A 17,736-nucleotide genomic window follows, 5' to 3' on the forward strand; every position below is an offset into this window, starting at 1 on the left:
TTAAATACTCTGCCACATCCCTGAAAGAGATAACAGGCAGGAAACTAAAAGAAGCACTACACGGAGGTGGTTTGACTTGTTGAAAATCAAGTATATCTGAGTTGATTCATAAATAAACAAATAAATAACAGGTAACTACTTTTCTCCTACTCCAGACTGGTTCTGGACAGTAAATTCAATGTGAACTGCTTAGCAATATTCTTTCATACATTTCCTACCCTCAAGGCTTTTCTCACAGAAGGAAATCCCAAGTCACAGATCTACTTTAAGTTCTCATTCTGGGGACATTATTGTAACATAGTTACCTTTAGTTCCCTTATGAGTAAATTGTGGGCAACCAATTGATCAAGGGTCTTCCTTGAAAGCTTTTAATTGAAGTATCCCCTCTAGACTACATGCACTACTCTTGAATGGTTAAATGTCCACACAAAGTAATACACAGAGTTCTCAGGTTATTCATTTGTCCTGGGCATTAAACTTAGGGTTTTAGAGCTAGCCTATTGCTCAATTTTTAGGCAATTTATTTACTTTTATTTCTTATTTTGAGACAGGATCTCATTAAATGCCTGAGGGCTTTGAAATAACTGTATAGCCCAGACAGGCCTCGAACTTGGCATCTTCCTGTCTCTGCCTCCCGATTAGTTAGAATTACAGAAATGGAAACCATGCCCAAGTGGTATAATGTTTCATATAATTCACGTCCTATAGATAATGTCACAGCCAAAACAATGCTACACAATGAGGCAGCCCCAGCATGTGGTACTCTAAGGATCTTGAAACACAATGAATCTGAACTGATCTGCACTCTAAGCATAAGACACATGTCAGATTTTAAAGAATGTGTTAAGAGTGCACTTTCTACTTTAATCATTTAACCATTGCTACAGTAACTCTGTTACTAAAAGGTAACATTTTATGTACCTAAGATTGAATCATTATTACCCTGAAGCTGCTGATTTACATTTACTTCCTAGTGTTGCCAAAAGAAAATTGAAAATTATCTATGTGGTTTGGCGTGGTGGTTTGAATAGGTATGGCCACCATAGACTCATGTGTCTAAAACACTTGGTCCATAGGAAGTGGCACTATTAGGAGGTATGGCCTTGTTGGAGGAAGTGTGTCACTGCAGAGGGGGACTTTATGGTCTTACGTGCTCAAGCTACACCCAGTGTGGCAAACAGGCTCCTCTGCTGTCTGCTGATCAAAATGTAGAACACCCAGCTACCTCTCCGGCACTGTCTGCATGCAAACCATCATGTCCTGTCATGACAATAAAGGACTAAACCTCTGAAGCTAAAAAGCTAGTCCCAATTAAATGTTTTCCTTCATAACAATGGAAACCCAAACTAAGATACTTGAATTGTTTTCTTGGAACCATGCTAGTCCAAACTGTTCAAAATAAAAGATGGTGCACTGGGCTGAGCATGGCGACACAAACTTTTGATCTTCATACTCAAGAGGCAGAGGCAAAGAGAGTTCTCTGAGCTGGAGGCCAGTCTGATCTAAATAGCAAGTTCCAGGTCAACCAGAACTATGTAGTAGCTCAAAAACAAAGAAAAACAAAATAAAACAAAAACAACTCATAATGTGTTTGTTAAAAGAAACATCAAAATTTCTGGGCATTACAGGAAATACAAAATGAGAGGGGTACAGAATTTCATACATTAAAGATAGCAGAAAGGAAACATAGCAGAGTCCTTGTGATCATTAATTACAGTGTTGTAAAGCATGTATGTCATATTTGGAAACTGTTGGATAAATAAACACACTTGTAGTACAACTGTTATTATCCCACACAGAACACAGGCTATCAACTGGTACAATGACCTGTATGACGATTATTATTTATTCATAAAATTAACATCTGAGTTTCATTATCTGTATTATTTTCTGTTATAACCCAACATGTTTTTCAAATCTCATTAGTTATTTGACTGAGAGTATTAGTGAGAATTTAATAAATAATTTATTTTAGCCTTTTATAATTCATTCATAAATTGGATATTCAGTTAAAATTTAAGCAGCTACTTCTGGGTATATGTATGATATAAAAATATGCATTAACATTTTATTTCTAAACACTGATCTGTATTTTAAATGAAGGTAAAGACACTTTGTCCTAGAACTAAAAGGAATTCTTAAAAGATTGCAACATCTTTCACCAATCTGTTCACATAATTTATTACCAAGGAATATTTAACTTTCTCCCTAAAGATCTTTTCTTCTTCTAACCTTATCGTTTGTATTTTCAGTCTTCTTGGGTTCAAATATTTTCTTTGATTCTAAATCTGATCTCTCAAAAATCAAGAATCCCTGGGGAGGTACCTCGGCAGTGCTCGCCATGTGTAAGGCTCAGGCTTTATTGCCACCGTCATAAAAAAAAAAAAAATAGTGTGGGTTTTTTTTTTTAATATTTTTTAGATTGTGTGTGTGTGTGTTTGCGTTCCCTTGAGTGGCATGTCAAACACTTTATAGGATCCTTCACAGAACCTCTGAGCTGGAACAATGGAGATCTCTATTCTGGAGCTGTGAAAACAGATGCCTGTGTGTTGAACACATTATCAAAGCATCAAGGCCGATCATGAAATCTTTATTGTAAATGAAGAAACACTTCATTGTAGTCTCAAAGATGAAGAAAATATATTGCTTGTAAAATCACGTGTAAACCCATCAGTGATGTACTTTTTTAATTCTTTTTTTATTATTTAATTAAAAACTTCCACCTCCTCCCCTCCTCCCATTTCCCTCCCGCTCCCCCCATTCCCCTTCCCCTCCCTCTTCAGTCCAAAGAGCAGTTGGGGTTCCCTGCCCTGTGGGAAGTCCAAGGTCCTCCCTGCTCCATCCAAGACTAGGAAGGTGAGCATCCAAACAGACTAGGCTCCCACAAAGTTATTCCACGTACTTTTAAGCAGAAAAACATGCGCCTAAAGAAACATCAGCATCAGCGGCGCACAGTCTGCTCAGGCTGCGTTAATGTCTCAGAAACAGGATTGACACACATGAAGCCTTACCTCCCATCTCGGTCCCAGTCATACACCTCTACTTTAATCGTTCTGCCAGGGGGAAAACACACACAAGAAAATGGTTTAAATAAAACAATATGATCCAATAATATCATATTCAAACAATATGATCTGAATCTATGAAATAAAACTCAGCCAGTTGTCCTTAGAGAAGACAGGCTTACAAGTTTCACAAAGTAAATTGAAGGTGATTTAGCTAATTTCATTACTACCATTAAATTTACATCTTAAAGTCAGTTTCGAGAATCTCTGTTAATTCTTCAATGCATGGAGAAAGCAAGGTGGACAGCATAACTTCTCAGTGAAGAAAGGCCCACTTCTTCCCTCTCGGAGACCACTGTCACGGCACATATTTCTCAAATCCACACGGATTAGAGTCACCTGGAGACCTCATCACAATGAGGCTTACTAGATGGCTTTCCCAGAGCTTTTGGTTCAACAGGTCTGAGGTGAGTCTGGAAACTTTAATTTTAATTTTAACAAGGTGACCTGGTAGTACCGACAGTACTCATCAGAAAACATAGAACAAATGCTTTCTTAGGGTAAGAATGAACCAGTTCAATAAAGTTAGCCTCACCTACCAATTATGGTATCAAATGTTTCAAAGTAAACAAGATAATTCGCTACCAGTTCTCAGCATGGTATTTGTTAATAGAATCAACTACCCTTGAATGATACACTTGCCACTGAGTCATTGGAAGCAGGCATTCATGGCCAGGTTGAGCTACACGGCAACGCCCCGTCTCAACATGACGTAAAAGACAAGGTTTTATATTTTACTAACATAAAAGTAGTAAGGCTAGTAAAACAACAAAAAGACTGAAATTTTATTTATTTATATACTTTTAGTTTTGATTCTATAGAGATTTTTACATAATAGTTTCCAAAATGTTTCAATATTATAAACCTTCAAGTATGCTGGAAGGATTAGGGTGCTGGGTGGACCTTGCTAAAATGCCTTCCTTGTGTATGTAGGGCCTATATGAGCCCATGAGCCCAGTTATACCCAAGTGACAGCACTCTAGCCAACGTCCTGTCCATGGCAAGCACCTATGTGCCACACTCTAGCAGTGTGGGCCACTGAGGCGATGGGCAGCCTGGGGCAATGAGAATTTAGGAACCACATTTAAATAGTAAGTTACAAATTCACTAACTTTTGATCTATTTTTAGCACTTAACACATGTTTATCTTGGGAAAAACAGTCCAATTAATTAAGCTTAAATTAGTAAAAATTTTATCTATTCCCCAAATCATTATGGAATCAGGCTACGTTGCTTGAATTTTTTAAAAAAATAACTACATGCTTTTGCAGAAAAAAATATGTTTACTAAGGTGAAAGAAACCACTTTCAGAAAAATACAATGTGGTTTAGATTCCAGTTCCACAGACCGTGAACAATTTGCATCCTCGGTTTAAACGTCTCGGCGGTCTTACCTGTCGTAATCCCCATTGCACAAGGCTCTGACTGAGATCTTGAAGGCTTGCCACACAGGATTTAGGGTGTTTTTGACAACTTCTGTCTTGTGACAAATAGTAAAACTGTGAAAAGAGTTTTCAGTTATGAAGTTATAGATAAATATGTGTAATGCCATAAAATTACATGTATATAAATCAATTATTCATTTATGATGCATTATTTTATTAGCCATGCCTGTCCATGGGCAGAATTAGTGTTGTGAATCCTTGGCTGCTACTTCTGCCTGACTTCATATACAAACATAAATTTATAAACTTGTGAAATCTGCTCTTTAGAATACAAAAACTAAGATGTGGCAATATTTACCCCAAATAACTTTCTGTAAAGCCAATAAATCCTAAAGCTATTTTATAAAAACCTAAGGTACTCAATAGTCATTGACTTTTGGCAAATTTGCTTAAGGTAAGGTCAAAATTTATGTTACTATCCTGGAGTCACCAGATAGAAAATTAAACGGTTTCACATTAGAAATCTTTCCTCCAAAGAAAATGACTTCTTCTGTTCAAGGAGGTTTTCATGAAACAAAAAAGAAACTGTTCTTTCTTTTACTAATGATTCTTATTTCTAGCATACTGAAGTTGTAGACATGCAATGCTCACTGGTAGGCATTCCGTTGCTGGAGTAATGACTTAACATCTTCACTGGATTCAGATGCAACCTCTCTAGTAGTCAGGAGACTTGTTGTGTAAATATCAGGCTGTGTGTACGTGTTTACTACTGGCAGAGCCACACAAAAACATTCTAAATAAGTAACTGTCAGGAAACTTATATAAAGCTCTTAACCAAACATACTACTTGCAAAGGAAAATTATTACTTAGTTATAAACATAGGATGTGATAAAATCAATAGGAAATCAGGAAAATAGGAATTTATAATTATAAACTAAAAAGAGTTTTAATTATTGTTTCCAGTACAGATTGTTTTTTTTGTTTGTTTGTTTGCTTTTGTTTGTTTGTTTTGGTTTTGGTTTTTCGAGACAGGGTTTCCCTGTGGTTTTGGAGCCTGTCCTGGAATTAGCTCTTGTAGACCAGGCTGGTCTCGAACTCACAGAGATCCGCCTGCCTCTGCCTCCCAAGCAGTACAGATTGTTTTAACCTATTATCTGGAAGGCAAATTTAGAAATAGCTTCATATTTAAATAATGTAAAAACAAAGAACAGGTCTTGCACTTAAAAATATGTGTAAGTGAGCAGCATTAAAATTATTTTTCAGTCAAGTATCATAAAAACTATTTATAAATGTTTTAATATATCCTAATATATCCATTAATTCATATTTTGACACAGTTGGTAAACTAGTTTTCAATAAATGGGAAAATGTGTCTGATTTATCAATTTTAAGTATTAATTTTTTAATGATTTGGAAATTTGAAACAGTTTTGGTTTAGAAAAAAACTATATTTCATTTGATTTAAAATATCATTTGTATAAGCAGAATCTATTTTTACACAAAAGCATCATTAAATGTGTGATAAGCTGAAATCATACAAGTGTACAACTTAGAAAAATCAGTAAGAGAACTCGGGAAACAGGCAGTTCAATCAGAAGGAGACAGAACATAGAGCTGAAGAAATTCTGTCCTCCTGCTGTGTCCACAGACACAGTGTGGACAGCACTGATATCTTCCACAGTCTCAGAAGCAGCCCAATAGCAGCTAAGCCTTGAGCTCCATTTCCTCACTTTCAATTTCTAAGCAACATTTTCTCTTTAGATAATATTTCACTATGCATTTTCCAGGCCAAAAAAAATAATGCATAAAACAATAATAACAATAGATAAGAGTTAAGCTCTGACATGTTGGAGAATTTGACATGAGTTTGTATGGTAATTCACTCCTTCCTTCCCCAGTGAGGAGGATCAGGAAACTGTATCTAAGTACATGTTACCAGAGTCATTAAGTGTCAGACATGAGTTACTTCTTGACAACAAACTCTCAGCCATATTTTTAGCCACTAAACTTTCTCATAAATGTGCGCAGTATGATATGAACCACAGGAATGAATAACCAGAAGGTAGAGTCATACACAGCAAACTCACCACACACTCAACTAGTCATGACCGGCAAACACTACACAACACTGAAAAACTTCCCTGAGCTTTCCACCCCAAGGATTCTTGGAAAATCACGGTAGGCCATCATAATACATGTCCCCCCACTCTCTTCCACAACCAATGGTTGCCACTCAATTCTATACAAAATATATTTATCAGTTCAGGTTTTTACAAAATGCCATTATTCTACATTGTTAAAAGAGAGAAAATTTTTATAAAAAAACAAAGAGGAAATCATAAACTAATTTATATGTTAGACATAACATATATGTGCTTATGAGATTAGTTTGAAATAAAAAGCACATCCATCCTTAGAAGATCATATATTTTATTCCATTTACTAACTTGAAGATATCTGGAAAAAATAACAGCACACACATTAGCATTACCGTAGCACTGGGTGGAGCAGAATACAAACCCACCTTCCATCTTCATTACTTCGATAAAATACAAGGAAAGGATCCGACTTCCCGAAAAAATCCTTCTTGTCCAATTTGTTCGCACAAAACTGCATCAAGACAGCATCCTGAAAACAAAATTAATAACACAGCTCAAAATCTGGAACAGGAATAGCTACAGATCACAAACAAGATTTGACAAGAAAAACACATTTGTTATTTTGATGCCGCAGGCCAAGTGTTGGGAACTGTAGACAAAAAGCCATTACTTACTGCAGGATTATGAGGGTTTAAAATATCCTGGAAATTTTCATATAAATGCCAGGCGTCTAGGATTCAGAAGCTGAACCTGCTCCTATCCTCCAATTGGTAATGAGAGAGACAACTTCAAGGTTTTAATGTCATACAAGAGTCAGTGTCTTTGGCTACATACATTATTACAATTCCCGATCACTTGGGATATGTTTAATGATCATCTATTATATGGGATGTTTTTAGTAAGCTCTTGTTACAATCTAGTTGGGAGACATCGGTTATTATAAAGCAACAGAGCACAATATCTGAAAACTAAAATCATTTCTTTGGTGTTTGGGTTCAAGAGAAAGAAAGCATCTTTTTTTGTGTGTGCAGCATAATTGACATCTGCAACTATTCCAGACTAATCATTAGAATCGATTGGTTTACCCAGGAACTTATACTCTAAGTAATTTCAAAGTACTATCTGGCTCTCACACTACGGAAGTTAAACATTATTAAATTGAGCAGACTAAGTATTTTTAGTGGTAGAAAATATATAGTTATTTAAACTTCAAATCAATACTCTGAGAATTTATGGTGTGTGTGTGTGTGTGTTTGTGTGTGTGTGTTTGAACTTCATTCACGAGCACCAAATCCTCACAACTCCTGTCCTTCCTCTTCTAATCTCTCCTTGTCCCTCCTCTCCCTCTTAAATTCATGATCTCTTCTTCAATTATTGTTACAAGTAAATACACGTGTGTGTATGTATAAGTATATTTGCCCCTGTGCATAGATAACTTACTGAAACTATTTAGCACTATTCATATGCACACATGTCCAGGGCTGACCACTTGAGAATAGAGAACTATGTGGGAGCTTATCCTGAGGTGAAAATAATTCTCCCTCTCTCGGCAGCCATTGAGAGCCTCTAGCTCTCATCTAGCAGGGGACTACAAGGAATTTCCACCACCCATACTGACAAGTCAACAGATTTTATCAGTATGCCAGAACTGTTCAGACCACCATACCGTTAAAATTCCATGTTAGCATTTTCTCTGTCACCTAAGAGACGCTATGTAATAGCAGGTGACCAAAATCTCTCCCTCCTACAATATTTCCACCCACTCTTTCCCAATTCTTCTTGAGCTTCATTAAGTATAGGGGTTGTGTTTCCTTGGAGGCAAGTAAGGACAATGACAATGTCCTATATTGTTTTGGGAGATTCTTCTACTTCCCTAACAAACAACTCAAGAGGAGGTTTTATGCACCTGGCACTAGGGGTCTTGTCACAGTGCAAGGGTCTTGGGGAAAGTACTACTTCATATGGCATAAATAAGCCAAACACACATAAATGCATATGAATAGATACATATGCAAGCTTGTGAATAAAATAATGTGATTCCCTATGACTTTTTCATACTTATGTAAACTTGTAAAATGATTCCTTATGGCTTTTTCAAATACTTCTGGTGTTATTTCCTTCCTTCCTCCCTCAAGCCCTGAATTAAGCTTCCTTCCCATTCGCTAGTGAAAATCCTCATCTTTTTACATTATCCTGCTCACAGGACTGTCTCCTACTATCCTCTTTCCTAGAGCGACATTTCACCTACCCTCTCCTTTATCCCATGCTCCCTTTCTATGTTCCTGGCTTCTTCAGATACTTCAGGCTATATAAGCAAGCACACCTGGAGATTTGGAGCAAGGATCTACCAATGAGACAGAGCAGCTGACCTTTGTCTTTCAGGATCTGGGTTATGCAACTCAATATTTTGCAACTGTACCCATTTTCCTGAAAATTCCATGACTTATTTTTTACAGATGAATAAAGTTCAATTATGCATATGTATCACATTTTCATTATACATTTGTGGGTTGAATGACATTGGGCTTTTTCTATTTCCTTGCTATTGTGGATAAAGCAACAATGAACATGGCTGTACAAGTGTCTGTGAAGTAGGGTGTGTAGTCCTTAATGATCATTCTGCTTTTAGTTTTTGAGAATGCACTCTGTTGATTTTCAGTCCATTTTGGGTGGTGTCATCCCTGGTCTGGTATGTATTTGGGATGGTTGTAGTTATGTGCACTCATGTTTAGGTCTTCAATTTTGTTTCATTGGTCTACATGTACTTTTCTGTGCCAATGTCATTTATTTTATTACTATCAGTAATACGACTTGAAATTTGTATGGCAATGGCAATTTCTCTTGCATTGTTCTTTTGGCTCAGGATTGCTTATATTTTATGATATTTTTTTCTACTTATGTGAAGAATGTCATGGGGATTTTGACTGGGATTGTGTTGAATCTATACACCGCTTTTGGTAGGATGCTCTTTTTCACAAAATTAATTCTACCAATCCATAAGCATGAGGTAGGTCTTTCTATCTTCTAGTGTTTTCCTGAATCTCTTTCTTCAGAGATTTAAGGCTTTTGTTACAAAGCTCTGTTACCTCATTGGTTAGGATTATTCCTAGATATCTCTTTGTTGAGGCTATTGTGAATGGGAGTGTTCCTGTGATCTCAGGGAGCTGGTTATCAGCATAAGGAAAGGATATTGAGTTTGTATCCTGTTACTTTGCTGAGAGTAGTATCTGATGTAAATTTGGAGTTATTATATGTACTATCATCTAAAAATAGGGATAATCTGATTTCTTTTTCTATTTGTATCCTTTAATTCCCTTCTCTTGTCATATTACTCTAGCTAGGGGTTTAAGCTTTATAATAAAAATGAGTGAGGATTGTGTATATTCCTTACTTCAGTGGTGTTGCTTCCTAGTTTTCTCCATTTTATGATGATGTTAGCTATGTGTTTGTCTCATATAGCCTTACCATGTTGAGTATGTTCCTCCCAGTCCTGTTCAAGGAACATTTACTCTGAAGTCATGTATTTTGTTAATGACCTTTTCTGAATCTATTGATGTGATCATGTGATTTTTTTGTCTTTAAGTCCATTTATATGATTTATTACATTTTTTGATTTATATATGTTAAATTTTCCTGATACCTCTGCAATAAAGCTGACTTGATCATGATGGATGATATTTTTCAGTGGCTCTCAACCTGTGGGGTAGGTTCCTTTAAGGGTCACATATCAGATATCCTGCATTTCAGATATTTATATTATGATTCATAACAGAAGCAAAATTTCAGTTATAAAGTAGAAAAAAAATAATTTTAGGGTTGAGGTCACCAAAACATGAGGAACTGTATTAAAAGGTCACAGCATTGGGAAGACTGAGAAGCACTGTTTGCCTATATTTGGTTTTCAAGTATTTTATTGAAACGTTTTGCATCTAAGGTCATTGCAGCTATAGGCCTGTAGTTTTCTTTTTTTCTTATGTCTTTACCTGGTCTTTTTATTAGAGTAATACTTCACAGAAGGTGTTTGGAAATGCTCCCTCTCCCTCCCTCCCTTCCTTCCTTCCTTCCTTCCTTCCTTCCTTCCTTCCTTCCTTCCTTCCTTCCTTCCTTCCTTCCTTCCTTCCCTTCATCTCTCTCTTGCTTCTTTCCTTCCTTTTTTTTTTTTAAAAATGTGATTTAGTGAGGATTATTTGTAGTTCTCTGAGATTCTGGTAGAAAACTGCTGTCAATACATCTGGGCTAGGCCTTTTAAGTCAAAAGGATTTTGTGTCCTTTAATCTCCTCTGTTATGGGACTGTTTGGGTTGCTGATCTAAGAAGATCTGGTTTAGATCTGGGGTGGATGAATCTAGAAATTTGTTCATTTTGTTTAGACTTTCTATGTTACCGGAGTATAGATTTTTGCCTTATAATATTCTGAATTTCTTTGTTGCCTATCCCTGACTGTTTCTAATTCTTTTAATTTAGGCCTTGTCTTTCTTTTAATTAGTTGGGTAAAGGTTCTGTCAATCCTGTTGTTTTTTTCAAAGAACCAGCTCTGGACTGATGAGTAGAATGTGTATTTGTTGGTGATTGGGTAGAATATTCTGTAGATTTCTGTTAGGTACATTTGATAAGTGATGCCACTTAATTCCAGCATCTCTCTTTATTTTGTGTCTTGATGGCTGGTCTGGGATATCGAAGTCATTTACTGTTATTGAATTGGGATTAATATGTGTCTTGTAGTCTACTGGTAGGCTTTTTATGAAATTGAATGTGCCTAATTTTAGTTCATGTATGTTTGGGATTGTAATGTTTTCTTGATTAACTGGGCCCTTGATCACAGTGAAGTGCCTGTTTTAATCTCCTCTGATTAATTTTTATCTGGAATCTATTATGCCTGTTATTAAGATAGTAACATTTGCTTGTTTTTTGGTTCCATTTGCTTGAAGTACTTGTTCACTTCTTTTCCTACTATGGTTGTTTTCTGTCCTTGAAGGTAAGGTGAGCATCTTGGAGGTAATAAAATGATAGATTTTTTTTAGAACCTGGAGTATAAATTACTTCAGGTTTTTCTAGCTGTTAAAGTTTTTATTGAGAAGTCATCTGTTACCACATTCTAGGTGGAATCAATGTTGTTGGGTCCTTATTCTGGTAATTTTTCCAATGTATGTGACTTGTGTCCTTTATAGCTTGTAGTCTTTACTGTTTTGTTTTTCTGTATATCTGACATTTTAACTATAATATGATATGGGGAGTTTCTTGTCTTTTAACTCTTTGATTTGTATTCTAGTTGTTTCTTGCATCTTTCCTGAATTGGAGGAAGTTTGATTCTCTGATTCTACTGAAGAGCTGGTCTAGTCCATTGTCCCATGGCATTTCCTTTATGTATTCATGGAATTCATAGATCTTTTTATGGTATCCCAAAGTTCTTGAATATTCTTTTTAGTACTTTTTAGTACTATTCCTTGCTTGAGTGGTCCAATTTCTCTGTTCCATCTTCAAGTCTTGATTAAAAAGGGGGGGGGGGGTTACTATTTCTAAAAACAGTGTTTCACTAGACTATAGCCAAGTGAACTGAGTACTTTGGAAAATCTGTTGGAAGATGCTTGGAGAGCAGAGTCATTGCATTAGATTTCATACTTTTGTGTTGGACAGAGGTCTGATGCTAAAAATATGACTAATTTAGCTAATTCTATTAGAGTGTTGATGGTGGATATGATGCCACTGAAGAAATGACTTCTTTAGTATTGTTAGAAGATACAACTAAATCAAAGGATTTACATAAAGTGGTAAAAACATGTTACAGCAACTTATTTTTCCATTGTCAGTATATCTGATGCTGCTCCCGCGATAGCAGATAAAAGAAAGGGGCTTGTAAAATTGACAGAAGATGATGCAATTGCTCTACAATACATAAATTTAATTGAGCATCCTTGCACAGTACAACAAAAACATTCATGCAGAAAAGTTTTAAAAATGTACAGATGCATGTAAATCATCATCAACACTGAATTTCCTAAGAACCAATGGATTAAACTCTCACCAGTTCCAGAAATTCCTTACAAGTATTGATGCTGACAATGATAACATCATATATTTGGGGGTTGTAAGATGCCTAGGTGGGAACCAAATGTAGAAAATACTTAAGATTATAACAAATTAACAAATCATTTGAGGTTTGAGAACCAAAATTTATTTTGTTGCCAGAACTTGAGAATGAAAATTAATTTACAGTGGCGTGCATTTTTAGTAGAGTAACCACTTATTTAAATGAATTAAGCATGAGTCTTTTGCCATTTTTGGCATTTTTTTGTTTGTTTGTTTTTGTTTTTTGTCTTAACAAGGTTTCTCTGTAGCTTTGGTGCCTGAGTCTTTTAAAGGTAAAAAAAAAAAAAAAAAAAAAAAACTTATTGAAGAAAATTTTCACATCATAACAGTGTATAGATGAGAAAGAAATTACGACAAGTTCAGATTAAGGCAAGCAATTTTAGGCATTTCAGTATGTTGACTAAACACAGTCCCATGATCAGCAGAAAAGTATGGATTGATTCCCTTAGCTTTCCCTTCTAGGCTATGGCCTTTCCTTTGTACTAGCTGCCAATATCTAGGAACACTTTCTACAGGGTACTCCATGGTCATACTCGGCTGGGACACAGGTAGGTATTATTCATTACTATTTCTCCAGGTTCACCCTCAGCCGCATAACAATCTGTCGTCACGTGTCCCTCTCTACACACTACCTCCATTCCCCAGGAATTTCACCTCTTGGTATAGATACAACTTAACTCTTTCCTGCTGACCCTCTCAGCTTTCCCTTCTATTACATATCCATTCTGTTCTATCAATCACCAATACTCAGAAACACATTCTACCAAGGACTGAAAGAAGCCACACTGGGCTGGGAATTAGGTAGGTGATTCTCATTGTCCTTCAGTTTCTACATTACACTATGACCAGACTTACTCTTAGCTCTACAGCAGCCTGTTTTCTGCAGCCCAAACACCATTTCCTGGAGACTCCAGCTCATGCTGGAGATCTAGAATCTCCCTGACCCTTTCATTACTGTCTCACCGAATTTATTCTTCGTCCTATTGCCCCCTGCATGTAGGAGTCCCTCCTCCTACCACAGCTCTACTCCCTGGGGAATTGACCATTTGGTACATGGACCCATTACCTCCAGCTCATTCCCACAGCCCATCTCATCTTTTCCTCCTAGCCCATCTTCATTCTATTATGCCATCTACAGACCTGTGGAAGTACTCTCTATAGAGATGCCATAGCCATCTCACTAACCTGGGATCCAGAAAGGGCATCAAATACCCACCCAATAAGACAAGAACAGCTATCAATGGCTAGAAACACCTCAGTACTAAAAACTACAGAAGCCTAGACTCCAGTACAAAAATATATACATGGACAGGCAAGACAATATGCCTCACAAGAACCCAGATACCCACACAGTACATCCTGAGAAATGCAATATTGGTGAAGCAGAAGACAAGGACTTCAAGGCAGCAATTAAGATAGATCCAAAGACCTTAGCAAGTATATGAACTAACCCCTTAGTGAGGACCATGGAAACAAAAAGAAATAGCTTAAGGAAATACTGAATGCAATTCAAGACATGAAGGTTGAATTTAGAAAAGAAAAATAATCACTAAAGAAAACTCAAACTGAAATTAAACCTGAAATAAAAAATTTATAAAGTCATACAAATACCCCAGAAGTAGGCCTTGCCAGCTACAAGACACAGAAGAGATAATCTCAGGTGTTAAAGACAGGATAGAATAAATGGAAGCCTCAGTCAAAAGAGTGTGAAATCTAAAAATATCCAGGCACAAACAATCTAGTAAATCCAGGGCATTAAGTAAAGACCAAGTCTAAGAATAATAAAAGTAATGAGAAGAAACCCAGGTCAAAGACATTTTCAACAAAAGTCAAGGATAAAATTTTCCCAGTTCAAATAAGGAGGTGACTATCGTGGTATAATGAGCAGACAGAACATCAAATAGACAGGACTAGAAAAGAAATTCCTCATGACACATAATAATAAAAGCACCAATCATATAGAACAAAGAAAAGATATTAAAAATTGCAAGGGGAAAAGGCCAAGAAATATATAAAGGCAAGTCAACTAAGATAACAGTTGATATTGCAGTGAAGACTCTGAAATCTAGAAAGATCTAGATGGATATTCTACAATCTCTGAGAGACAAAAATATCAGCACAGACTAGTAAATCTAACAAAACTATCGATAAGAATAGACTGAGAAAGATAAACATTCCAAAATAAAACCAGAGCAATGTTTATCTACCAATACAGCTCTACTGAAGGTATTAGAAACAAAACTTCTTTGTGGAGATGTTAAGTACTTCCAAGATTATACAAGAAATAAATAATGTCAGAACAGTAAAACAAAAAAAGGGAGGAAACTCCATGAAAACAAAATAACAGGAATCAATAAACACTGCTCATTTAAAACACAAAATATTAATTAATTGCAATTACTCAATAAAAAGCTACAAGCTAACAAATTGAATTGAAAATCAGAGTCTAGTTTTCTGTTACATCTAAAAAAGATAGCTTAGCATCAAGGATAGCCATCACCTCAAGGTAAAAGGTTGGAAAAGGTATTCCAAGCTAACTAACCCAAGAAACAAGCAGGTGTAACTATTTTAATATTTGATAAAGTAGACGTAAAACTAAAACAGGTCAAAATAGATAGGGAAATTCACCACATTCTCATCAAATGAAAACCAACAAAGAGGATATTGCAGTCCTAAACATGTCTGCACCAAACACAGGGCACCCAGTTCATAAAAGGAACACTATTATAGCTAAAACCACATATGGGCCCACACACAATGGTAGTAGGTGACTTAATACCCTACTCTTGCCAACATTCAGGCCACCTAGACAGAAAATAAATAGAGAAATGCTGGAAGAATATGATGTAATAAATCAAATGGACTTGGCAGATAATTAAAGACCACTTGGCTAAAACACAATAGAATTTACCTTCTTCTTAGCACCTCATGGAACTTTCTCCAAAACTGACCGCATACTGAGAAATAAAGCGAGTCTCAAGAGATGCAAGAAAACTGAAATAATGTCCTATATCCTATCTGACCACCACACGTTATATCTGGATATCAACAGCAGAAACAACAAAACAACTCACAGATTCAGGGAAACTGAATACCACACTACTGGATGAAGAATGGGTCAAAACAAAGATCAAGTGGAAAATTTAAAACATTTTAGAATTGAAAACACAACATATCCAAACTTATGGTATATGGTTAAAGAAGTTCAAGGAGAAGAGTTCATAGCAATTAAGTGTCTATGTCAAAAAAAAAAAATGGGTGATCTCATAATAGTAATTTAGCAGTGCACCTGAAAGCTCTAGAATACCAAGAAGAAATAACACCCCAAAGAAGTAGATGACAACTTAGGGGCTAAAATCAATTAAATATAAACAAAACAAGCTAACAAACCAACAACAAAAACATAAGGAATCAATAAAGAGTTGGTTCTTTGAGAAAATCAAGAAAATTGTAAAACTCTTAGTCAAATTTACTAAAAGACACAGAGAGAAGATTTAAGTTAGTAAAATTAGAGATGACAAGCAAGACATTACTTTACAGTAGACACTGAAGAAATCCAGGGAATCATGAGGACATTTTTAAAAATCTGTGTTTTACCTAATTGGAAAGCCTAATAGAAACAGATGAATTTCTTGATGTATACAACCTGCCATAGTCAATCAAGATCAAATAAACAATTGAAACACACCCACAACTGCTAGTGAAATAGAAGCAGTTATTGATAGTTTCACAACGAAATCCCAGGGTCAGATGGATTGAGTGCAGAATTCTACCGGACCATCTAAGAAGAATTCACACATAAATAGAAAAATTCTCAATACATATTGGCAAACCAAATCTAGGAACACATCAAAAAGATTATTCACCAGAGTGAAGTTGGCTAAATCCCAGAGATACAGGGATGATTCACCATATGCAAACCACTACACATACCTGCCTATTAAACAGACTGAAAGACGAAAACAAAAAGGACAATAAATGTACAGAGCAAAAAGAGACTATTGAAAAAAAAATCCAGGTCCCCTTCATAATAAAAGTCCTGAAAAGACTAGGGATACAAGCAACATACCACAACCTTATAAAGACAACTTATAACAAGTCCACAGCCAACATGGATATAAAGCAATTCTTCTGACTTGAATAGAAGCAATTTGCCAAATCAGGAACAAGATAAGGATGTCCACTCTCTTCATGCATATTCAACACAGTACTTGAAGTCTTAGCTAGAGTATAAATACAACTGAAGATTGAAGGGATGCAAACAGGAAAGGAAGAAGTCAAAGTATCTTTACTTGTAGATGTTTTGATAGTATACATAAGTAATCTAAAACTACACCAGGAAACTTCTATGACTGATAAAAACTTTCAGCAAAGAAACAGTGCCTTCCACAATTGTCTCAAAAAAACCCCAATATTTTCAGATAATTCTAACCAAGCAAGTAAATGACATACATATATATACATCTGTGTGTATATCAACAACAACAACAAAAATTTATGATCTTAAAAAAATTTGAAGGTGTCATCAGAATATGAAAAGATACTCATGCTCAAAGATCAATAGGATTAATATTGTTAAAAAGACCATCCTATCAAAAACAAATACTGGTTCAATGCAGTCTCCATTGAAATTCTAACAAAATTCTTCACAGAAATTGAAAGGATGATTTAAAGCTTCATATGGAAACGCACACATTAAATTAATATGTATCCCAGGACAGCTAACACAATTCTGATTGATAAAAGTACTCTCGGAAGTATAGTAATTAAAAACAACATGCTGTTGGCATAAAAATAGATATGTTCATCAATGGAACTGAACTAAGATCCAGGCATAAATTCACAATCCTATAAATACCTGATTTTTTAAAATAAAGAATATGTCAAAACTGAATGAGTGAATGTAGAAGAAAGTCAAAAGATCCTTACTTATCACCCTACACAAAATTCAACTCCAAATGGATCAAAGATTTCAAAATAAGGAGATACCAAATCTGATAGAAAAGAACATGGTAAGCAGCCTTGAACTCCTTAGCACGGAAGATTTTCTGAACAGGACAATTTAAAGGGACTTCATGAAGCTAAAAAACCTTCTGTATGG

General features: G+C 35.8%; 1 protein-coding gene across 1 annotated transcript in view; it reads right to left on the reverse strand.

Annotated features, from left to right (window-relative positions):
* The window catches only part of Cpne8 (copine 8), a 188,570-nt gene that overhangs the window by 77,304 nt on the left and 93,530 nt on the right, over positions 1-17,736 (reverse strand). Inside the window, exons 8-10 of the mRNA XM_057792293.1 lie at positions 6,975-7,078; positions 4,459-4,563; positions 3,012-3,053 (exon numbers count right to left, since the gene is read on the reverse strand). Of these exons, the coding sequence (XP_057648276.1) occupies positions 3,012-3,053; positions 4,459-4,563; positions 6,975-7,078 (251 nt within the window). The remainder of the gene's footprint in view (positions 1-3,011; positions 3,054-4,458; positions 4,564-6,974; positions 7,079-17,736) is intronic.

Source organism: Chionomys nivalis, chromosome 17 (genome assembly GCF_950005125.1).
Source record: "Chionomys nivalis chromosome 17, mChiNiv1.1, whole genome shotgun sequence".
NCBI lineage: Eukaryota > Metazoa > Chordata > Mammalia > Rodentia > Cricetidae > Chionomys > Chionomys nivalis.